We start from the raw sequence: 17,585 nt of genomic DNA on the forward strand, positions 1-17,585 counted from the left end.
TAGCAGAATTCTTAGATGGGCATTCAAATATGACGAGTGTTTTTTTAAACTCGGGATGTATTCTGTGAGGTGTGGCCAGGAATACTGTATTGAATATGTTTATTATTTTATCTAACAGTAATTTGCTTTCCTCTGCCTTGTGTTAAGGCGCTTGACTTTGGCAGATATTGAGAGAATAGCACCGCTGGCTGAAGGTGCGTTACCTTACAACTTGGCAGAACTCCAGAAGCAGGTAGGTAGACGTGATATATACAAATAAAATTGCTGAAATTAAGTGAGTGTTTATGTACATGCATATGAAATGTTTTTTTAAAAAAACATACTTTAAACAGACTCCTAAGACGGGGAATGTGCTGTGTGTATTGCTATAAGGATAGAATTAGGACACAATACTGAGTGTGTTTCTAAACACAATATTAGATGTCGTATTGAGTGATGGCCTATTCAGATACAAGAATGTGTAGAAACTTGGATTCACTTCACTTCACAATCTAACCTTGTAATTATACAATTAATTTAAAATAGTAAAAATATATGGGTATTAAATGCAAAAATTGTAAATGTCTTCTTTTTTGAAAAATGTGATGAAACAATTGGCTTAACCATTTATTTAAATTGATCATTGAATTTTACTCTACTTCCTGGCTCTCTGAACTAGACAGTGGAAGGGGAATTCAGCTTTATTGAGATTGATGAAAATGGTAGAATTAGAAGATGGAAAATAACAAGAGTAGAATGTTAACCCGCTGTTTTACCAGACCTTTACAGTTATTGCTGTATTTAAATACACACGTGTAGTACAGCATTAGAGTCCTAGACTGTCCATTGGGATTTTTAATATAAATTGTTTCACACTTTTATGGTTATTTGTACAACTGTAAAAACTAAAGAATTAGGACCAAACATTGTGCAGGTATTTATCTTATGTTTAGACTTTCCAATATAGTTACTGCGTACCATACTGCCCACTTTCAGGACTATTGTTTGCAAGTTTACATGATAAGGAAGTCAGGATTTGGAGGCTTTATCTTCTGTATGTTTTTGGTTCAACATATAATTGAGAAGTTTTCTTTTGAAGCAGATCCGTCTACTGCTAGTTAAGCTGTGATTTAAATCTTACCTTAACCTTCTTCTAAGGTTGAACCCAAGTACTACTGATACCAAAACTAGCAACTTTATGGGAAGTCTCTTATACTGTGCATAGAAATATTCCATTCTGTTGTATTTTATTTTGGGTATATGCTAGGGGAATCCTTTTTCTGAAGCATTTTGTAGGTGATTGTTCTCACTAGGGTTACTCAGAGGGGAATTAATTCAAGTGTTAATAATATAAAGCTAATTATGCAGTCAAGAAAATCCTTGAAACGGTTACACAGCGGATTCAGAAAGGAAGACATCCATACGTGGTGAATTACATGGTTACGTAATTATTCAATACACAGATCATTTTCACACTGGTATTTGTTATGCAAAACAACAACAACAACAAAGTAGGATATGATCTTAGAAGTTTCTGATGCACAATCTTTTATTTATTTTTACTGTTAGAACTTCATAGGGAAGTGCAATTCCACATAGAGCTGTACATTCCCAAGTAAGCTTTACAAGAGAATACAATAAAGTCAGTGTTCATCTGAACCAGGGCATTTTGCTCCAAGGATGTCTCCATATCCTTTTTCCCTCTGTAATATACAAAGAAGAGTAGGGTACCTAATTCTTGACATCTTGTATGAGTGTATCTCGTAATTTTGACTAAACACATCCTTGTGTACTTCAGAGAGAAATACGATTTTTCATTGTGAAGGTTTTTCTTACAATGGACAACTCCAGTTCTCTCAGTCAGTGTTAGGAGTTTATGTGGTGCCCATGAAGACACCCAAGGGCTCTGATTCCCAAGTAGGCGAAGCCTGGCTGAGGCTGAGTTCTGTTCCCAGCTGCCTACACCTCACCTGATACACAGACAGCTGAGCTTCTAATGAATCAACTGCTGTACTGCCACATCCAGCAGCTCAGCATGTATGGTGAACTGAAGCTGGTGATGACGTGCGTTAAAATGCTGCTCCTGAATTGCAGTGATTCAGGAACTGATTCCCAAGTAGCTCAACCATCTGGGTTGTTGTGGCAGGAGGACAGACAGCTGGCAGTAGTGACTTGTCAATTCTAAGCTACATTGTCTCCCTGTCTCCCAAAAGGTGAAATTCACATCCTCTACCCTGTACAGATAGTACGGCTGTTAGATGTTCTGAGATAAAGCAGGCAGCACAGTGCAGTGACAAAACCTCCTATGTCTTGTTCGCCACGTGAATGTCCTGTATTTGCCAGCAGATGAGGGGTCCCAGGACTCTATCTGAAAATAAAAGCTTGTATTTATAAAGCCTGTCCTTTTTTCAGCTCACTTTGTATACATACTACAATTAGGTTCCTCTAAGCAGGAACCTTTCTATCCACTAGAAAATCTAGGATATGTATCAATGACAGAAAAATCTTGAATTAGTTCAACTGCTGTGGTTAAAACATTCTCCTGCATAAAATATAGGCAATAGGTGGGACTTGGAATTTATTCTGTTTACTCTTGTGACAGGTGGATTTGGTCATTCAGTTGTCTTTCAAACAAATTCATCTGAAACACAGTGTCTGATCTGTTCTTAATGTTACCGTTCTGTTGTCCTTAAGGAATTAGACATATCTGAGGCAATGAAATATGTGTCCGAACCCTACTTAGTGGTAACAGTCTTCCTATGGATTCCTAAAGACAAGAATGATGGAATTATTTGATGCAGAGATGTGTATACAATGTTCGTTCAGACTAAAGAGCATTTTTGATGAAGTTTCATAAGTGCATTCTTAACTGCCAGCTTTGGTTTTAGTCAGTGTTTTTGTGGCACTCACCTTCCTGAGTAGATTATTAGGAAATAAAATACTTGTCTCGTTTTATTTTACACATCAGAATTACCTGTGTAGCTAGACACTGTTATGAAATAAGCTCGCTGAAAAAAGTTTCACTCATCACTAGACCATATTCTTTTCATGCTCGTGGAGTAATACATTATGCTTTCATCCTGTTCTACATTCTGTGTTAACAGAGCACAGCAAAAGGAAAGTTACTTCGTTTTCTTCGTTTTATAAGGAGCGGTCTTTTACTGGACCTTATCCCAAGTGAACCTTTTACTACCTGATGTTGTGGTTTAACCTGGCAGGCAACTAAGCACCACGCAGCCATTCGCTCACTCCCCCTCCCCATAGTGAGTTGGGGGAGAGAATCAGGAAAAAAAAAAAGGTAAAACTTGTGTGTTGAGATAAAGACAATTTAATAGGACAGAAAATGTAGGGAAAATAACAATAATTATTATGATAAAGAAATATACAAAACAAGTGATGCCCAATGCAAACGCTGACTGATGTCCAGCCAGGGCTCAAGCAGCGCCCCCCCAGTTTTATTGTTCAGCACAACACCATGTGGTGTGAGACACCCCTTTGGCCATTTTGGGTGACCTGTGCTGGCTGTGTCCCCTTCCAGCTCCTGCATCCCCAGCCTGCTCGTTGGCAGGGCACCATGAGAAGCTGAAAAGTCCTTGGCTGTGTGTGAGCACTGCTCTGCAACAACTAAAACGTTGGTGTGTTATCAACATTGTTCTCATCCAGAATCCAAAACACAGCACCATACCAGCTACTAGGAAGGAAATTAACTCTATCCCAGCTGAAACTAGGACATTTAATTTAACTGTATTGATACAATGAAAGATACCCATTTGTGAAAGAGAGAATATCATTCCAGTGAGGTTCAGCTGTCCCTAGAAAATGAAAACAAGTCTCTAATCACTTCTATATGGTTTTAAGGTCCCTTCTAAAAGGAAAATTATATTTTTACATGAACTCACTCCATCTTTGTAGACTTGGTGGAAATGGAAATTAGTTTGCTTTCAACCATGTTTACTTTATTGTCAGTTTTTTTCATTGTGTAAGATTTTCTTAAAGCCTGGCAGCTGAATATCCTATGGGGATGACAGCTACAGTAATTTTCTGTTTATAAATATTCATGATTTGAAAGCTATAGCATTAATTACATTCATTTGCATATCCATCTGAACACACAAGTAAACTGCAAACTTTGTGAACGCTTATTTAATAATATAAAAGTGACATTTCCTTCACAAAGAACTTGATTTTTAACATCCAGTGATGTATTCATTAAGATTTATGTCTGAATGTAGTGACTGGATTTTGATGAGAACTCTGGAGCTTCGTAGAAAAAGAATAACCTTAAAACAGCTAAAAGGAAGCAGGTGTGCTAATGTACGAGAAGATTTTTGTGGAATGAAGAACCAGTCCTGTTTCGTTTCTAAGTCTTTTGGGGTTATTATTATTGCACGCATCTTTTAATTACATGAATCAAAAGATACCCCTGTATTTTGGAATTTATTTTTGTGACTATTTTCTTGTGATTTTTTTTAAATCAGGAAAATTTAGTGTTTTAAGAATAGTAAATTTTCCAGATCTGTTGTTTTTCTTTGCATGTAAAGTCAATTCATTTGATTTATGCTTTTTATTTTTTTAATAAACTGTTCCACATGTACAATTTATAGTTTTGTTGCTATCCAGATTTTTTCTGTTTTCTCCATTAAGCTGTATTGTTGGGGAGGAAAACGTCTTGTGGAAGGAAATGGTAATAGCTGTATCTTTTTCTTCTGTGGAAAAACTATATAAAAATATATGTATTTTTTTTTACGAGTAAGGATTGCATCTTAATCTCATAGGCCTTTGTCCTACATTGTGTACACACAGTGTAACATTGTACAATAAAGGCACATTTTTGCACATCCAGTGTAATACCAGCACAGAAAGGGTTGCTGACACTGCAGTACGTGCTGTGTTTCTGTGGATGTTCCACTTTTCAGAGCCTCAGTAAGCTGAACATAAATGAGCTAAGAAGCCTTGGTGAGTTAGCTGTGAAATGTCTGCGTGAAATAATCTTTGTGGAGAATTCAAAACGTGCATCAGAGCAAAGCTCTCTGTAGCATTCTGAGGTCCATATCAATACCAGCTGTGCTGTCTGAAGTGCATCTGCGAATGATACAGGTTGCTATTAAGGACCAAAAGGTGGTTGTGTTTGGGAGATGGGCTTTATTGTTTGCTTTAATATGGGTTCTAACTTTTAGTATTTTGGCTACTTATATAACTGAGAGAAGTTGTACTACATAGTATAAATTCTTCTCTAATGCCCTTATGTATGCTCAGAAGAAAACTTGGCTCATTCTGTGTACTTTACTGTGCAAGTTTCTGAATACTTACATCTTGTTTATCAGCTACCTTATATCTAATAAACATCTAATAATATGATTATGAATCTCTATAAATATTTTCTGTACAGATTTGTATTTATTTAAAACCCTAACATATTTATAATAGTGTATGTGATTGAAGTGAGTGAGGTCATCATTGTGTCTGTAAGTCATCAACTGTTTGAAAAAGTCTTGCGGACAATGCTTTGGGGAATAATTGACTTTTTTTGGGCTTGTTTTGAAGGTATTAAATGTCATGTTTATGTTATGTGGCAATGTATATGTAATCTTAAAATATTTGCCATGCTGATGGATGGCGCCTGTGAGATACTGCATTCTTTTTGAGATACTGAGTTTTATTTGAGCCAACGGGGGTTTCCAGGCCTTGCAAGTTCAAAAGCAACACAATGAAAAGTAGCAAACTTGATTTCTATATCTATCTACTTTGTCTTGACCATAGTTTGTTGTTGTTGTTGTTATTTTACCAGGAATGCGTAAGGAAGAACATCTTATGAAAGGCATGTTTGAAAAATATGCTTTCCTCATTAGGGATCATGGAAGTTAGAAGAGAATGACTTTTTTTTTCCTTAACATAAAGCTACCAATTTTTATCACATTCTTTCTTTAACTTCACAAAAGCCAATTCATAGGTTTCTTTGTTTTCCCATGCAGGTTTTGAAGCATCATTTTTTCTTTTATTTTCTTTACACAGCAATCTTATGGAGAGTTAGGCAGGCCTATCTGGCTCCAGGTAGCTGAGTCAGCTTACAGGTTCACTTTGGGCTCAATTGCTGGAGGTGAGTAATTTGTCTGGTTCCTATTTTCAAGCCTGGGTTAGTAGTCTGTCTCGCCAGACTACATGGGATCATCTCAAATGCATTTCTTGGTTATATACATGAAGAATTGGAGGGCGGAACTGCTACTGTTTATGCCATTCCTTTATCGCTTTTGTGCTAATATTCCTCCACAAACAGCTGAAACTCTACTCACTTCAGTAACAAATTTCTTTACTGGTAGCTCTCATTGCTTCTTTTCCTGATTTAGTTGTCTTTGTTCTGGGCACACTGTTTTATGTAATATGTAATAAATCCATTCTCCTTGAGACTGTTTTCTGGATTTTCAGTATTGTCCTTTCTTACTTCCAAGATACCAGAGACCTTACCAGCTTGTATTTTCTTTGCGTTTAAATAAATGTTGTAGAAAATAATCATAATTATATACAAACCAACAATGATGTTGCAGAAATAATACTTCAAATACTTTCTCATAGCTGTTGGTGCTACGGCAGTATATCCCATAGACCTGGTGAAGACTCGTATGCAGAATCAGCGTTCCACCGGTTCAGTCGTAGGAGAGTTGATGTATAAAAACAGCTTTGACTGCTTTAAAAAGGTTTTGCGTTTTGAAGGCTTTTTTGGTCTTTACAGAGGTAAGTGAATAAAATACATGTATCAAGTTAGGGATTTTCTACTTTTTTTTTTTTAATACCTCAGGAACTAGAGTCTTATGGGAAAACTAGGAAACTTGATACCATATACAATTTTGCTTCTGTTTCATAGAGCTGAATATGTAACTTCCCTTGAGCACTGTTCATCATAATTGCTGGGAAAAACTGTGCCTTTCTTGTTGTTGTTACTGATTTGCTCCTTGGTGCTTAGATTGTTTAAAGTCCTAATCTCTGTGATGTGAGTGTTGTGGACACGATTATCTCACAAACTGAGGATTGTGACTTTTCGCTGGAGGCAAACATCAGGAATAGATTAGCCTGTGAGGAATAAAGATCAATTTTATGGCAAATATTTTTTTATTAAAAGAGAAGAAATACAGTCATTTTGAAAGGTACTTGTTAAATCAGATGGCAGTCTACTTATGCCTCATACCTTTGCAGGTAGCAGGACTACTGCGTGCAAGAAATTGCAGCCTGCAATTCATGTTGCAGTTTATATATCATATTGTTCTAATTTACTTTAAATAATAAATAATGTAACGTATAAAAGAAAAACTCTTCTAAAGTACAGGTTAAGAATTCAAAGCAACTTCTTATCAGTTAGATCAGTTAGAAAAGGTATCTTAGTTATCTTGTTTTAGCTTAGGAGAAGGTTTCGAAGTAATTTTTATCACATCAATAAGGTTACTTACATGAAGGTACATACTAGTCAGTCTTACGTTGTTATTTAGTCGAATTCTCTTATTGTCATTTCATACAAAACGCACAATTTTCATAAGGATCTGTACATCTTTAGTTTATTCTTTAATTGGAGAAAAGTAACTTCGGTGATGGTCACAGCCTTTTTTTCTGCATTGCAACATGCTCTGTCCATGAAGACACTGGTCAGTGCTAGTGTCCTTTAAGGACAGTATCTGAGAAGTTTTTGCATGTCTATGAACTCTGACTGAGGAGTTTTTGGTGATCTTGCAGGATTTTGCAATGCAAGCAAGTAGAAAGAGGAATAGGTCAGTGAATATGTTAATGAAATAGCTGCAATCTCTGTAGATTATGATTTACTAGTAAATTTTTTTCCATTTTTGTTGCCAAATCTTTCATTAAATACTCCGTGAAGTTGCATTTATGACTCTGTTTTACACTTTGATTTCTACAGTGCTTTTCTATAGTACTGATTCCATTCTCCCTCCTGCACCCCAACATGGTTTTGCACAGCAGCTTCTAAAGCTAATTATATGTTATTTTTATTTTGGTTTTCTAACCTTTGGCAAATGCTTTTCATTGATAAGTTAAAAACAATGCCTCACACTTGAGGAAAAATATGCTTGTTTTATGGAATATCAGATTGTTAAACTTTTTAATAATATGTTTAATAACTGTCTTTAAGATTGTTTAGCATAAAAGGTTCGTGTGGTTCTTTTGAAAATATTATGCGTGATGGTCAGCATGTTTCTAAGGTCTTGGATTCGGTATCAGAGTGTTTGCAGGAGAGTATTAAACTGAAGCAACAGAAATATTTACAGAGTTGACTCTCTGTAACTGTGTTCTTATATTCCTACGCTGGATTATCCTAATAGTATTCCCATATAATGACACAATATACTTCTTTACTGCAGTTTAAAAAATAGATTAGAATGGATATTGCAAAGTTTATATTTTTAAATACAAACTTTAAAATTTTTGGTCAAGAAAGTCATGACACTTGAATCCTGGCATCCAACTTCAAAACTAATTATGAAGTATTTTCTAAGCTCCCTTGCTAGACCATGGTAGAATACAGAGTGTGTGTGTCTGGGGTGTTCAGCTGCATGTAAAAGGAGGAGGCAGGCTGGGGGGGAAATTGTCTTGTGGTGTTTTGTCTGGTAGTTTTTTTTTTGTTTTTCTTTTTTTTTAAAGTGTAGGCACTGCAGAACTGGATTTTCTTTTCATGGTAGATCAGAGATTCAGGCTGGGAGGGCAGCATTTCTTTTTGTTATTGTCAACCTTTCTTTGTATTTAATAACTACCTTTCCTCAGCATAGTAAGTCTGTAAATCGCATGGAAAGTACTGTGTTGGAAGAAAACACTACAGTGCATATATTAACTGCTGCACTTTCTGCTTCAGCTCTGAGCTTCCTTTTAAGGAAGTACTAACAAAAATCTACAGGTTAAGAACTTCTGGGAATTTTGAAGACTCTTTATGAATTTTCAGCTGTTACTCTTTTCACTTAATGGATAGTGGAAAGCTGCATCGTTACAGTTTTGTTGATGTTGTATGATATTTGATATAATTAGCCTGGGATTTTTTGTTTGTTAATTGGCAAACATTTCTGACAAATTGGTATTCCCCAAGCATGGAATAACACTAAGAAATGAACACTTTTAATAAAGATAAGCCCTTTAAGTTTTATAATCTTATACATATTCCAAGATGAGCATGGAGAAAATGGATTTTAAAATAACAGACGCTGCTATAATCTTGTATGTTAGGAAGTTAAGACTGCCATCTACTGATTTTTTTCTTAAACCTATTAGTTCCTAGAAAGGTGTATGTGCTTTTGTCAAAAGGCAGTTCATTTTGATAGCAGCTATTTTCCAGGAGCAAGAGCCTTTCAAAATTGGTTTCTGCCAACTAATGCTTCCACTAGGCAAGATAAAAAAATGTATAATACTAAGAGGATTTAAAGAATTTCATTTTGGACTGAACTAGTGAAAATCCTTCATATCCTTTGTTGACTAAAGCCTTCAGAAATCTCAGGTTTAGTGAGCCAAGTAGATGATAGTTGATAATTTATCATAGTTATGTGTATATCTCATAATTAATCTCCTGTTTTGAAAAGTAATTGAAAGCTTTATGGGAAAATGATATTAAGGGGCTAAAAAACTCTAACTAAAACTTAGATTAACTCCTATGTGAGTAGACAAATATAAGGTGTATGTTCAGTCCTTTACCTTTTTACCTGTACAGCAACAGCATCAGGCTTGACTTGGTTGTGGAAAGTGGCTCTGCTCACCCTTTTCATTACCACTTTCAACAAAAATCTTAACGTAAAATCATATAGGTATGAATATGCAGTGCTCTAGCAGCCTCGCATGTATAAATGACATCTACCTCAAAGGGTAACTGCCATATACTTAAAAGGGTATCCCATGTGTAGGAGGGCATTTCTGTAGAGCTCTTGTAAAATACTAGTTTCTTTATTAGGAAGATAATGTTGCCTTATGATGTCTTTGTTTCTATAGGCTTGTTACCACAGCTGATAGGTGTTGCTCCAGAAAAGGCTATTAAGCTAACTGTACGTATCTTTTTTTTTTTTTTTTTTATTTTCTGGCATCTTTTCGTTTGTTAACATACACAGGATTTATTTCCTAAAATATGTGAAAGATGCCCACTTAAAAGCACTCTAATAAATATGGTTACACATGTACTTGATATAGGTTAATAACGAGGAGGAATAACTTTAAACTGTGTGTAATTTATTTTATCTTCATTAGGTTAATGACTTTGTCAGAGACAAATTCACTAAGAAAGATGGTTCCATTCCACTCCCTGCAGAGATCCTTGCTGGAGGCTGTGTAAGTATCCATCCTGTACTGTTCGTTCCTAGGAAAAATTGATTCTCAGTCATGTGCAGTACAGTTGGAGTGGCAGTTAGTGCGTGTGCTTTGGTGATTTGAACAGAACTTTTTTTTTTTCCCATTCACAAGAACTGAGAAAGTACTTTATCTGTTTGGAAAGCTGCATGCTTCTGAGCTGAGTTCCCTTGGAATTACTTGAACAACCTATTTTGGCACAGTTTCTAACTTTCAGTTTCCACAGTGGTTGTACTCCACAAAAGGAGCTGCGGTGTGGCTAGAGAGGGTGGATGCCTTTTCTTCCTTTCCATGGTTTTGCTTGGGGCAGTGGTCTTGGTTAGTTTGGAAAGATAGAGGTAGTATTCGAGAATGGATTATAAAGATCACATTTGAGTTTTCTTCCAGGAAAAAAAATAAGCTAGCCAGTTTAAAAAACTATTTCTTGCTTAAGTTTTTAAAAAGGAAAAGAAATAGTCTTTAACTTGCCATATGTGACTTCTTTTGTTGTTGTTTATGAAAATGTGGAAGAACTGAACAATGTAGTCTTATCTTTCAGATAACAGGTCTGGACGAATCTTCAGTTTAAATTACTTTATATAAAATGTACCTACATTACTCCAGACCCTAACTACATCCCTCATCTAAATACAGTTCAAAAACAAATTGTGTTTTCATTGAGATGAAGAACTCTAATTTAGTGGATCTCTAAGCAAGCTCTAAGTGGTTGGAATTGATATTGATGATAGATATTTTTGTTTTTGCACATCGGCTAATTTCGTTTGTGGGATTCCCCAACAGTTGTCAACCCTATAAAATGTTTAAGGCTTGAGTTAGTTTTCTTTTGTAGCAGAGAACACTAATAACTTCCAGTTGAGTAGGCTGACAGGCTGGTATAAAACCTCCTCAGCTTACAACAAAACCTGGGGCAGAAAGGTTGTTGACCTCTGCAAACTTTTAATTCAAAGAAGCAGCCCTGAAGGGAGGCTGCTTATAGTTCTGCCTGATTGAATTTGGCAGCCTGGTACATGCTTGAGTCTTCACCTGTCAGTGTACAAAGTTTATTTTCTGAGAAATGTGAGAAAGCAGCTGTGATGTATAGCTAGCAAAAGACTAACCTTTTTTTCTGGAAAGCTCAATAACACAGAAAGCGCATACAGATCATTTGTAACAGAAGTGAATATAATTCATTAGTGTTTTTCTCTGTGTTGCAGTTAAATTCACAGTTTAAACTGAACATCTGATAATCAATTATATTATTTTTACGTTGTTTTGTACTGAAATGTGTAATATTAAATACAAACTACGTTAAAGGCGTTTCCTCTTCCTGATAGGTACTCCTTTTTCAAAATAACTTATTATTGTCTTACTGTAGTGAATATACAAAAATCAGGGAGAAAGTTTCAGATAAGCTTTTGGAAATTTGGATGCTTTTGTGAATCTAAGCAGATCTATAATCTGTCCAAACACAACCCTTTCTTCTAGCTGATTGTATTAGCTGATATTATCTTCAAAAAGGAGATGAGAATACTTTTTTCACTCCATTTGGGAGAATTTTAGGTTAAGTTGGCCTTTGTAGGAGAGGTGTTGGTCAGTTTAGCAACCTCAGGGATGTTTTTAATTTCTTTGCTGCCTTCTCTGGATCAGCTGGTAATCCTACCAGTTTTTGACTTTTCTGTCTGTACTGATGCTTAATTCCATTTTAGCTATTTCACTTCTTCCTAAATACCAAAATCTTTATTAGTAAGCCTACAGAGTTTATTCAAAAGGTTTGAAAGGAACAATTGACTAAAGCAGTATCAAGTTAATATGTTTGTCTCTCATGTCCTTTTCATCCATTGTGATAGCTCTTTTATTTGTTGATTTGCTTGGAATTAGTGTTGTTGTTCATTGTATGCTTTTTGTTTGTTTGTTTGACAAAATACTATGAGACATAACCAACAGTTATACCCAAGGATGTAACTTGTGTTACAGGGGCTTTGTGTATGCATGGGCACACAAGATTTTCTGTTTGGGAGATACTACCTTTTTTCTTCATCTTTCCTTAATTCTGTTCCTTCTCTCTTTGTTAGTATAAATTATGGGTTACTGTGGCACTGTTTGGCTTTTGTCTGTGCCAAAATCACTTTCAGTATCTGCGTTTGGGTAGCTTTTTATTTGTGTTTGTGTAGCATTTTATAAATTGTTTGACACTTAAATGTTTTGCAAATAGTAGATTATAAATAGACTGAATTCAAAACATGCTTTTCACCACATTATAGCATCAGAAGAAACTGCGTTATATCTGTATATAGTTCTGAGAGATGTACTTCTTAATATCTCTGCCCCTCACTTATTTGTGCTTAGCATTGAACCTTCTCTTGATTGACAGCAATAATACTGTTCTTCATCATATGAAAAACATAGTGGGATTGGTGGTGGATGAGCTAGCCATATTTTTAGCAGTTTTATACAGAGGCTTTCCTTGGCTTTGAAGGTCTGCCTCCTTGCAAGCAGTACACATTGTGCACACCGCTGTCCTCAACCTGGAATCAACAAAATCCTTGTGGGGAAGTGGTGGCAGCTTGGGAAATACTGCAGCAGACGTAGCAAGTTCTCCTCTCTGGATGGCAGTGCTGTGTCAAAGGCTGTGTATGGTGTTACAGTCCTCTAAGACCCACAAATGAGGACAGATAAAACCTTTGACATTAAAACAGTAGTGATTCAGGACAACGTGCACACGGCTCTGAGTATGCTCAGCTCTGGAGTGTCTGCAAGATGCTGTAGCACCCAGCAAAGGGACAATCCGCAGAAATGTGCTTCCTCCAGAATCAGCAACTCCAAGAGACTGCATTAAGAAGACACTATTTCTGTCTCAATTGCTGTAAGATTTTGGAAAAAAATGCTGTCCCCAGCAAAGCACAAGTCTTCGTTCTCATAGCTGTTAACAGAGACATCCACCCAGGCACTGGCCTGTTTGTACGGTCAGCTGCCTGTCAGTTGTCTTCCTTCCTTACTGCAGGGCAGGGACCTCCCGCAGTCAGCCAGTGCTCTGTGTTTCTTGAAACTTACCTGCTAGCCGCTGGGCAATGTAAATGTCATTGGGAAGTGTAGGGTCTGCTCTGTCAAAGCCCAAATATTCCCAGCTGCTCCCAAGTTGTGGCTGTATTTGAAATCTGCAAAACAGCTATGTGGGGCAGCTCAGTTACATCGGTCAGGTCATACCTGTCAAGAAAAGGGTTTCTGGTCACTGATGGAGGAAACTGATATCCTATCTTCCTACCTTCCTGAGAGTTTACTGCTTTGTTAATCATCAACAGCACTACCCATGCTTACACATGTTCTGAGAAAATGATTTCTTTCCCTACTGTTACTGTAATTAATTAAATTACATTTCATTGTAATTCAGTGATTAGCCTGCATTTCTGCCTTTGAAATTTTCAGCTACCATTAGCTTTGAGTTGCAGGGAGACTGAGTGAGGCTTTGGCAATGCTTTCCTGTATCCTGACAGCAGCTGGGGAAGCAAAGAGCTCATACCTGATATGGACAGTGCTACCCAAAGGAACTTTACACACATGACGCATGTGAGTACGTCATGAAGGGCAGGGTGCTGTGGGGTAGCTGTTCATCCTCAGCTGGGCAGAGAGGCTGAAGTCAGCATCTAATGCTGTATGAATGATACATAAGTACTGTTACAGAAGACAAAGATGCTGTGAATTAACACTGTAGTTCCTATGAGTTACATAGGAAGAAATGTATTCTTCCCATCAATGAATTGTGTATTGCGCCTAGTATTTTGAATGGATGAATCCTTTTTCATCTGAAAGACTTTTCTGATTTGTGCTGCAGGATGTGGGTGCCAGAAGGAAAGGGTCTAAGAACCCTTCCTGAAGGTGTAGGCAATGCATCTGTTGACAATTAGGAGTGGGAGGTGTGTGTCTCTGTGTTTGCATATATATACACAGAGGTCCACTAAAATGTACCATTGATTAGGAACTATTATATATTTAAACATTAAATCTAACATCTAGTCTAACTCTTTTGGTATATTTGTAGATAAACAAAAATTGTATATTTGTACATACATGCATACATACAGACATGTGTACATGATTTAATTATAGATTATAAGGCAAATAGAAATGTCATAATTTAAAATGTTAGTTTTTTATTTAACATGGACAAATGCAGATTTTTAGCTGCCAGACTGCTACTTTTTAAAATCTTGAGGATACTCTACCTCTTTTGATGTACTTTAAACAGATAAAGTTAGAAGCAAAATTAAACTTTACTGCTTTATCTTAACCTCTGTGGCAGGAATTTAAAGTTAGGGAGAAATGAGTTGTTTAGTAAAAGAGGCTGTAAGCTTAATGCAGGTACATGAACAATGAAAGCTTTGCCTTGAGAAAGAACTGCAAGTCCTTTTGATGTTTTTAAAGTAGACTGCTTCAAGTAACATCTTATTTTAGCTGCTTGTATGGGATATAGTTGTGGTCCAGGATGTGGTAGTTTCAAAAAGGAAGGAAGGAAGGGCTCGAAATAGGCCTCTCCCCCTTTGTAGCATATGCCTCTCGGGTGGAATTGGAAAGGGCAAGAGGTCTCATGTTGCGGGGTCATTTGTGTATTTCCTTCAGCCTTTGGCATGTCATGAGGCGTTTGCTGTGGGATCTCAAACTACATCTTTTCTCTCATAACCTTTGCTGTCAGATTTAGTTCCTTTATTTGCTCCTTGTAGAGTTATTTTACATGACATTAAGGTTAAGTAGAAGCTTTTATTACTGGTATTTTTGATGTGTATGAATAACCTCCATTCAGAAACAAATTTGTCAACCTTTTTTAAAGTGTCTGTTGTAATTTATGTGTGAAGGGAGGTTTTCTGGGCGGGGAAATCTAGGTTTAGTGCACCTTCTCCAAAAGAAATTGAAGGACTGCAGCATATACCTCTGTGAGTATATACTCATGTACACGTGTATTTAGAAAACATAGCTGACAGCTGAAGTAAGGTATTTTGAAAAAGAATGATGATGATTGCCCGTGATTTGCACAGAAGCATAGAGATTTGTACTGCGACCCTGCACACTGCCAGTTCATTTTTATTTGGAGAGCCTTTGTGTCCTTCTCTTGTGCATCCTCTTCTGGAGCACTTCCTCTGCTGCTGGAGAGCCCAGGCAGAACCTGCCCTCCACTTCATTCATCATCAGATAGGAAAAGATCTTCTTAAAAACCAAACAAAACGAACCAACCAAACAAAACGATGCTCCCACTCATTTCTTAAAGAGCACTCAGTGAAAAAGTGAATTTTCCTGTTACGTGTTCTGTGTTAAAATACATGCTTGTCTTGCCTGTCCTTGTGCTATTGCTAAGGACCTAACTCATTCAAGCAGCTCCACTGAATTCAGGGTAACTCTTCATGTGAATCGAATTACTCCTGTGCAAAAACGTTTGCTGAGCTCCAGACATAACTGTATGAAAAATCAAGACTTGGACTGGAGCATTTGTTTGTAATATGCATTGTTTAATTGGGTATCTTGGGTATCAGCCTGGAGAAGAGGAGGCTGAGGGGGGACCTCATCGCAGTCTACAACTTCCTCGCGAGGGGGAGTGGAGAGGCAGGTGACCTGTTCTCTGTTATCACCAGTGACAGGACCCGCGGGAACGGTGTGAAGCTGAGGCAGGGGAAATTTGGGCTGGACATCAGGAAGAGGTTCTTCACCAAGAGGGTGGTCGCACACTGGAACAGGCTTCCCAGTGAAGCAGTCACTGCACCAAGCCTGTCTGAATTTAAGAAGAGATTGGACTGTGCACTTAGTCACATGGTCTAAACTTTTGGGCAGACCTGTGCGGTGCCAGGAGTTGGACTTGATGATCCTTATGGGTCCCTTCCAACTCGGGATATTCTGTGGTTCTATGATCTTAACAGTTACAGCTCTTTTTAAGAAAGCTACTTATTAAGAAGTTTGTCAACAAATGGGCATATAGGAAGAGTTATTTTGGCTGCTCTTCAGGATGTGCAGATTAAAAATAAAACAACTATTAAATAAAAAATTATATAACATTAAAAAATAAAAATGGAATTTCACATACATATGTAAAGAAATAATGCATATTAAGTAGGCAGGTAGCAGATTATTGTCTGGAAGGAGTGAATTTCTAGCTTAGTGTCTAGATTTTAAGTTATTCGAATTTGTTTTATTTTTTGTAGTGCATTGTATAATGTAGTAAGAGCATTGTGCTTAATGTTTTATTTACCAGAATTTTAAAAAATATTAACGTAGGGAAATTGTAAACATCTGAAATTGTTATTTTCTGGTTAATGCAAGATGAAAAAAAATACGGTTATTGCTTAACAGAACTCGCCAGATAAGAATTTTATAAGTTTTGTTTAGATTGAAACTTTTCCAAGCAGGACAGCCATTTCATCTTGCATGCATAGGTGTGTATAAACTGGATAGGAAAGGGTAAGTAGAGAAGTAAACAGTCTGAAGAACAGCTTTGGACATGAGTGCTGTCAGGGAACTGAGAAAACTCAAAGCATTAAGTACAAGAAACAGAAGAGGGGATCATTTTGCCTGGTCTGGGAATCCCAGTGATCTTTCTGGCAGTTGCAATAATGTCCACAAAAATGTAGGCTTTGATTTTTCTCAGAGGGGTGAAGAAGTGAGAGAATAAAATGAAGACTAACAACATAGATTGGTTATTTGAGCGGAACTGTCAGAGATATTAATCCTCACTGCAGTAATCACTCAAAAGCAGGGGTTGATCTGCCACTGTTTGGATCAAGGTGTGTTAGTAAGTCCATAACAAAGAATTTTTAAAATGTCAATAGTGAGTGAAGTAATAAACAGGGCTTGCAGGATGCCAGTACACTCAGCAGAAGTTCAGTGAAATGTCTGATGCTTGGTCAATGAAAATTTTGAGACTTCATGCCCCTACATTCCATAGACACTACCTGAGTGCTTAATTGTTCTCAGTAAGAGCTTTTGAAGTCCTGTTCTCAAGTCTAAAATAAACTTCTAAGGCGTGTTCCAGGGCTAGTCTGTTTATTCTGCCTGTTGCTGGAGAGAGGAAGATTGTGCTGTAGCCAGAGACATAACAGAAAGGATTAGTGTTCATTAGTTCTGAATCAATTAGCAGAGAATGCCAGGAGGTGTTAGGGCAGACTATTGATTTTTTTTTTGTATACACACACACGCAGCATCACAAAGACAGTTTATTTCCTGGGCAATTTAGAAGTGAGGAAAAAAAGCATTAATTGCAGATGTTCTGCATCTTTTTTTCTTCAGTAATGTTTGATGGGTTAGAGGAAAAGATCAGGCTTTCATATGGAAGA

At 36.9% G+C, this 17,585-nt stretch overlaps 1 protein-coding gene across 4 annotated transcripts in view; it reads left to right on the top strand.

The window, feature by feature from the left end:
* The window catches only part of SLC25A12 (solute carrier family 25 member 12), a 51,332-nt gene that overhangs the window by 26,694 nt on the left and 7,053 nt on the right, over nt 1–17,585 (top strand). For all 4 annotated transcript variants that reach the window (XM_080600958.1, XM_080600959.1, XM_080600961.1 and 1 more), the window contains 5 exons: nt 148–232; nt 5,992–6,076; nt 6,550–6,708; nt 9,946–9,998; nt 10,198–10,278. In XM_080600958.1, coding sequence (XP_080457084.1) covers nt 148–232; nt 5,992–6,076; nt 6,550–6,708; nt 9,946–9,998; nt 10,198–10,278 — 463 coding nt within the window. The remainder of the gene's footprint in view (nt 1–147; nt 233–5,991; nt 6,077–6,549; nt 6,709–9,945; nt 9,999–10,197; nt 10,279–17,585) is intronic.

The sequence above is a fragment of the Anser brachyrhynchus genome (assembly GCF_964034855.1).
Source record: "Anser brachyrhynchus genome assembly, chromosome: 7".
In the NCBI taxonomy this organism is placed as follows: domain Eukaryota; kingdom Metazoa; phylum Chordata; class Aves; order Anseriformes; family Anatidae; genus Anser; species Anser brachyrhynchus.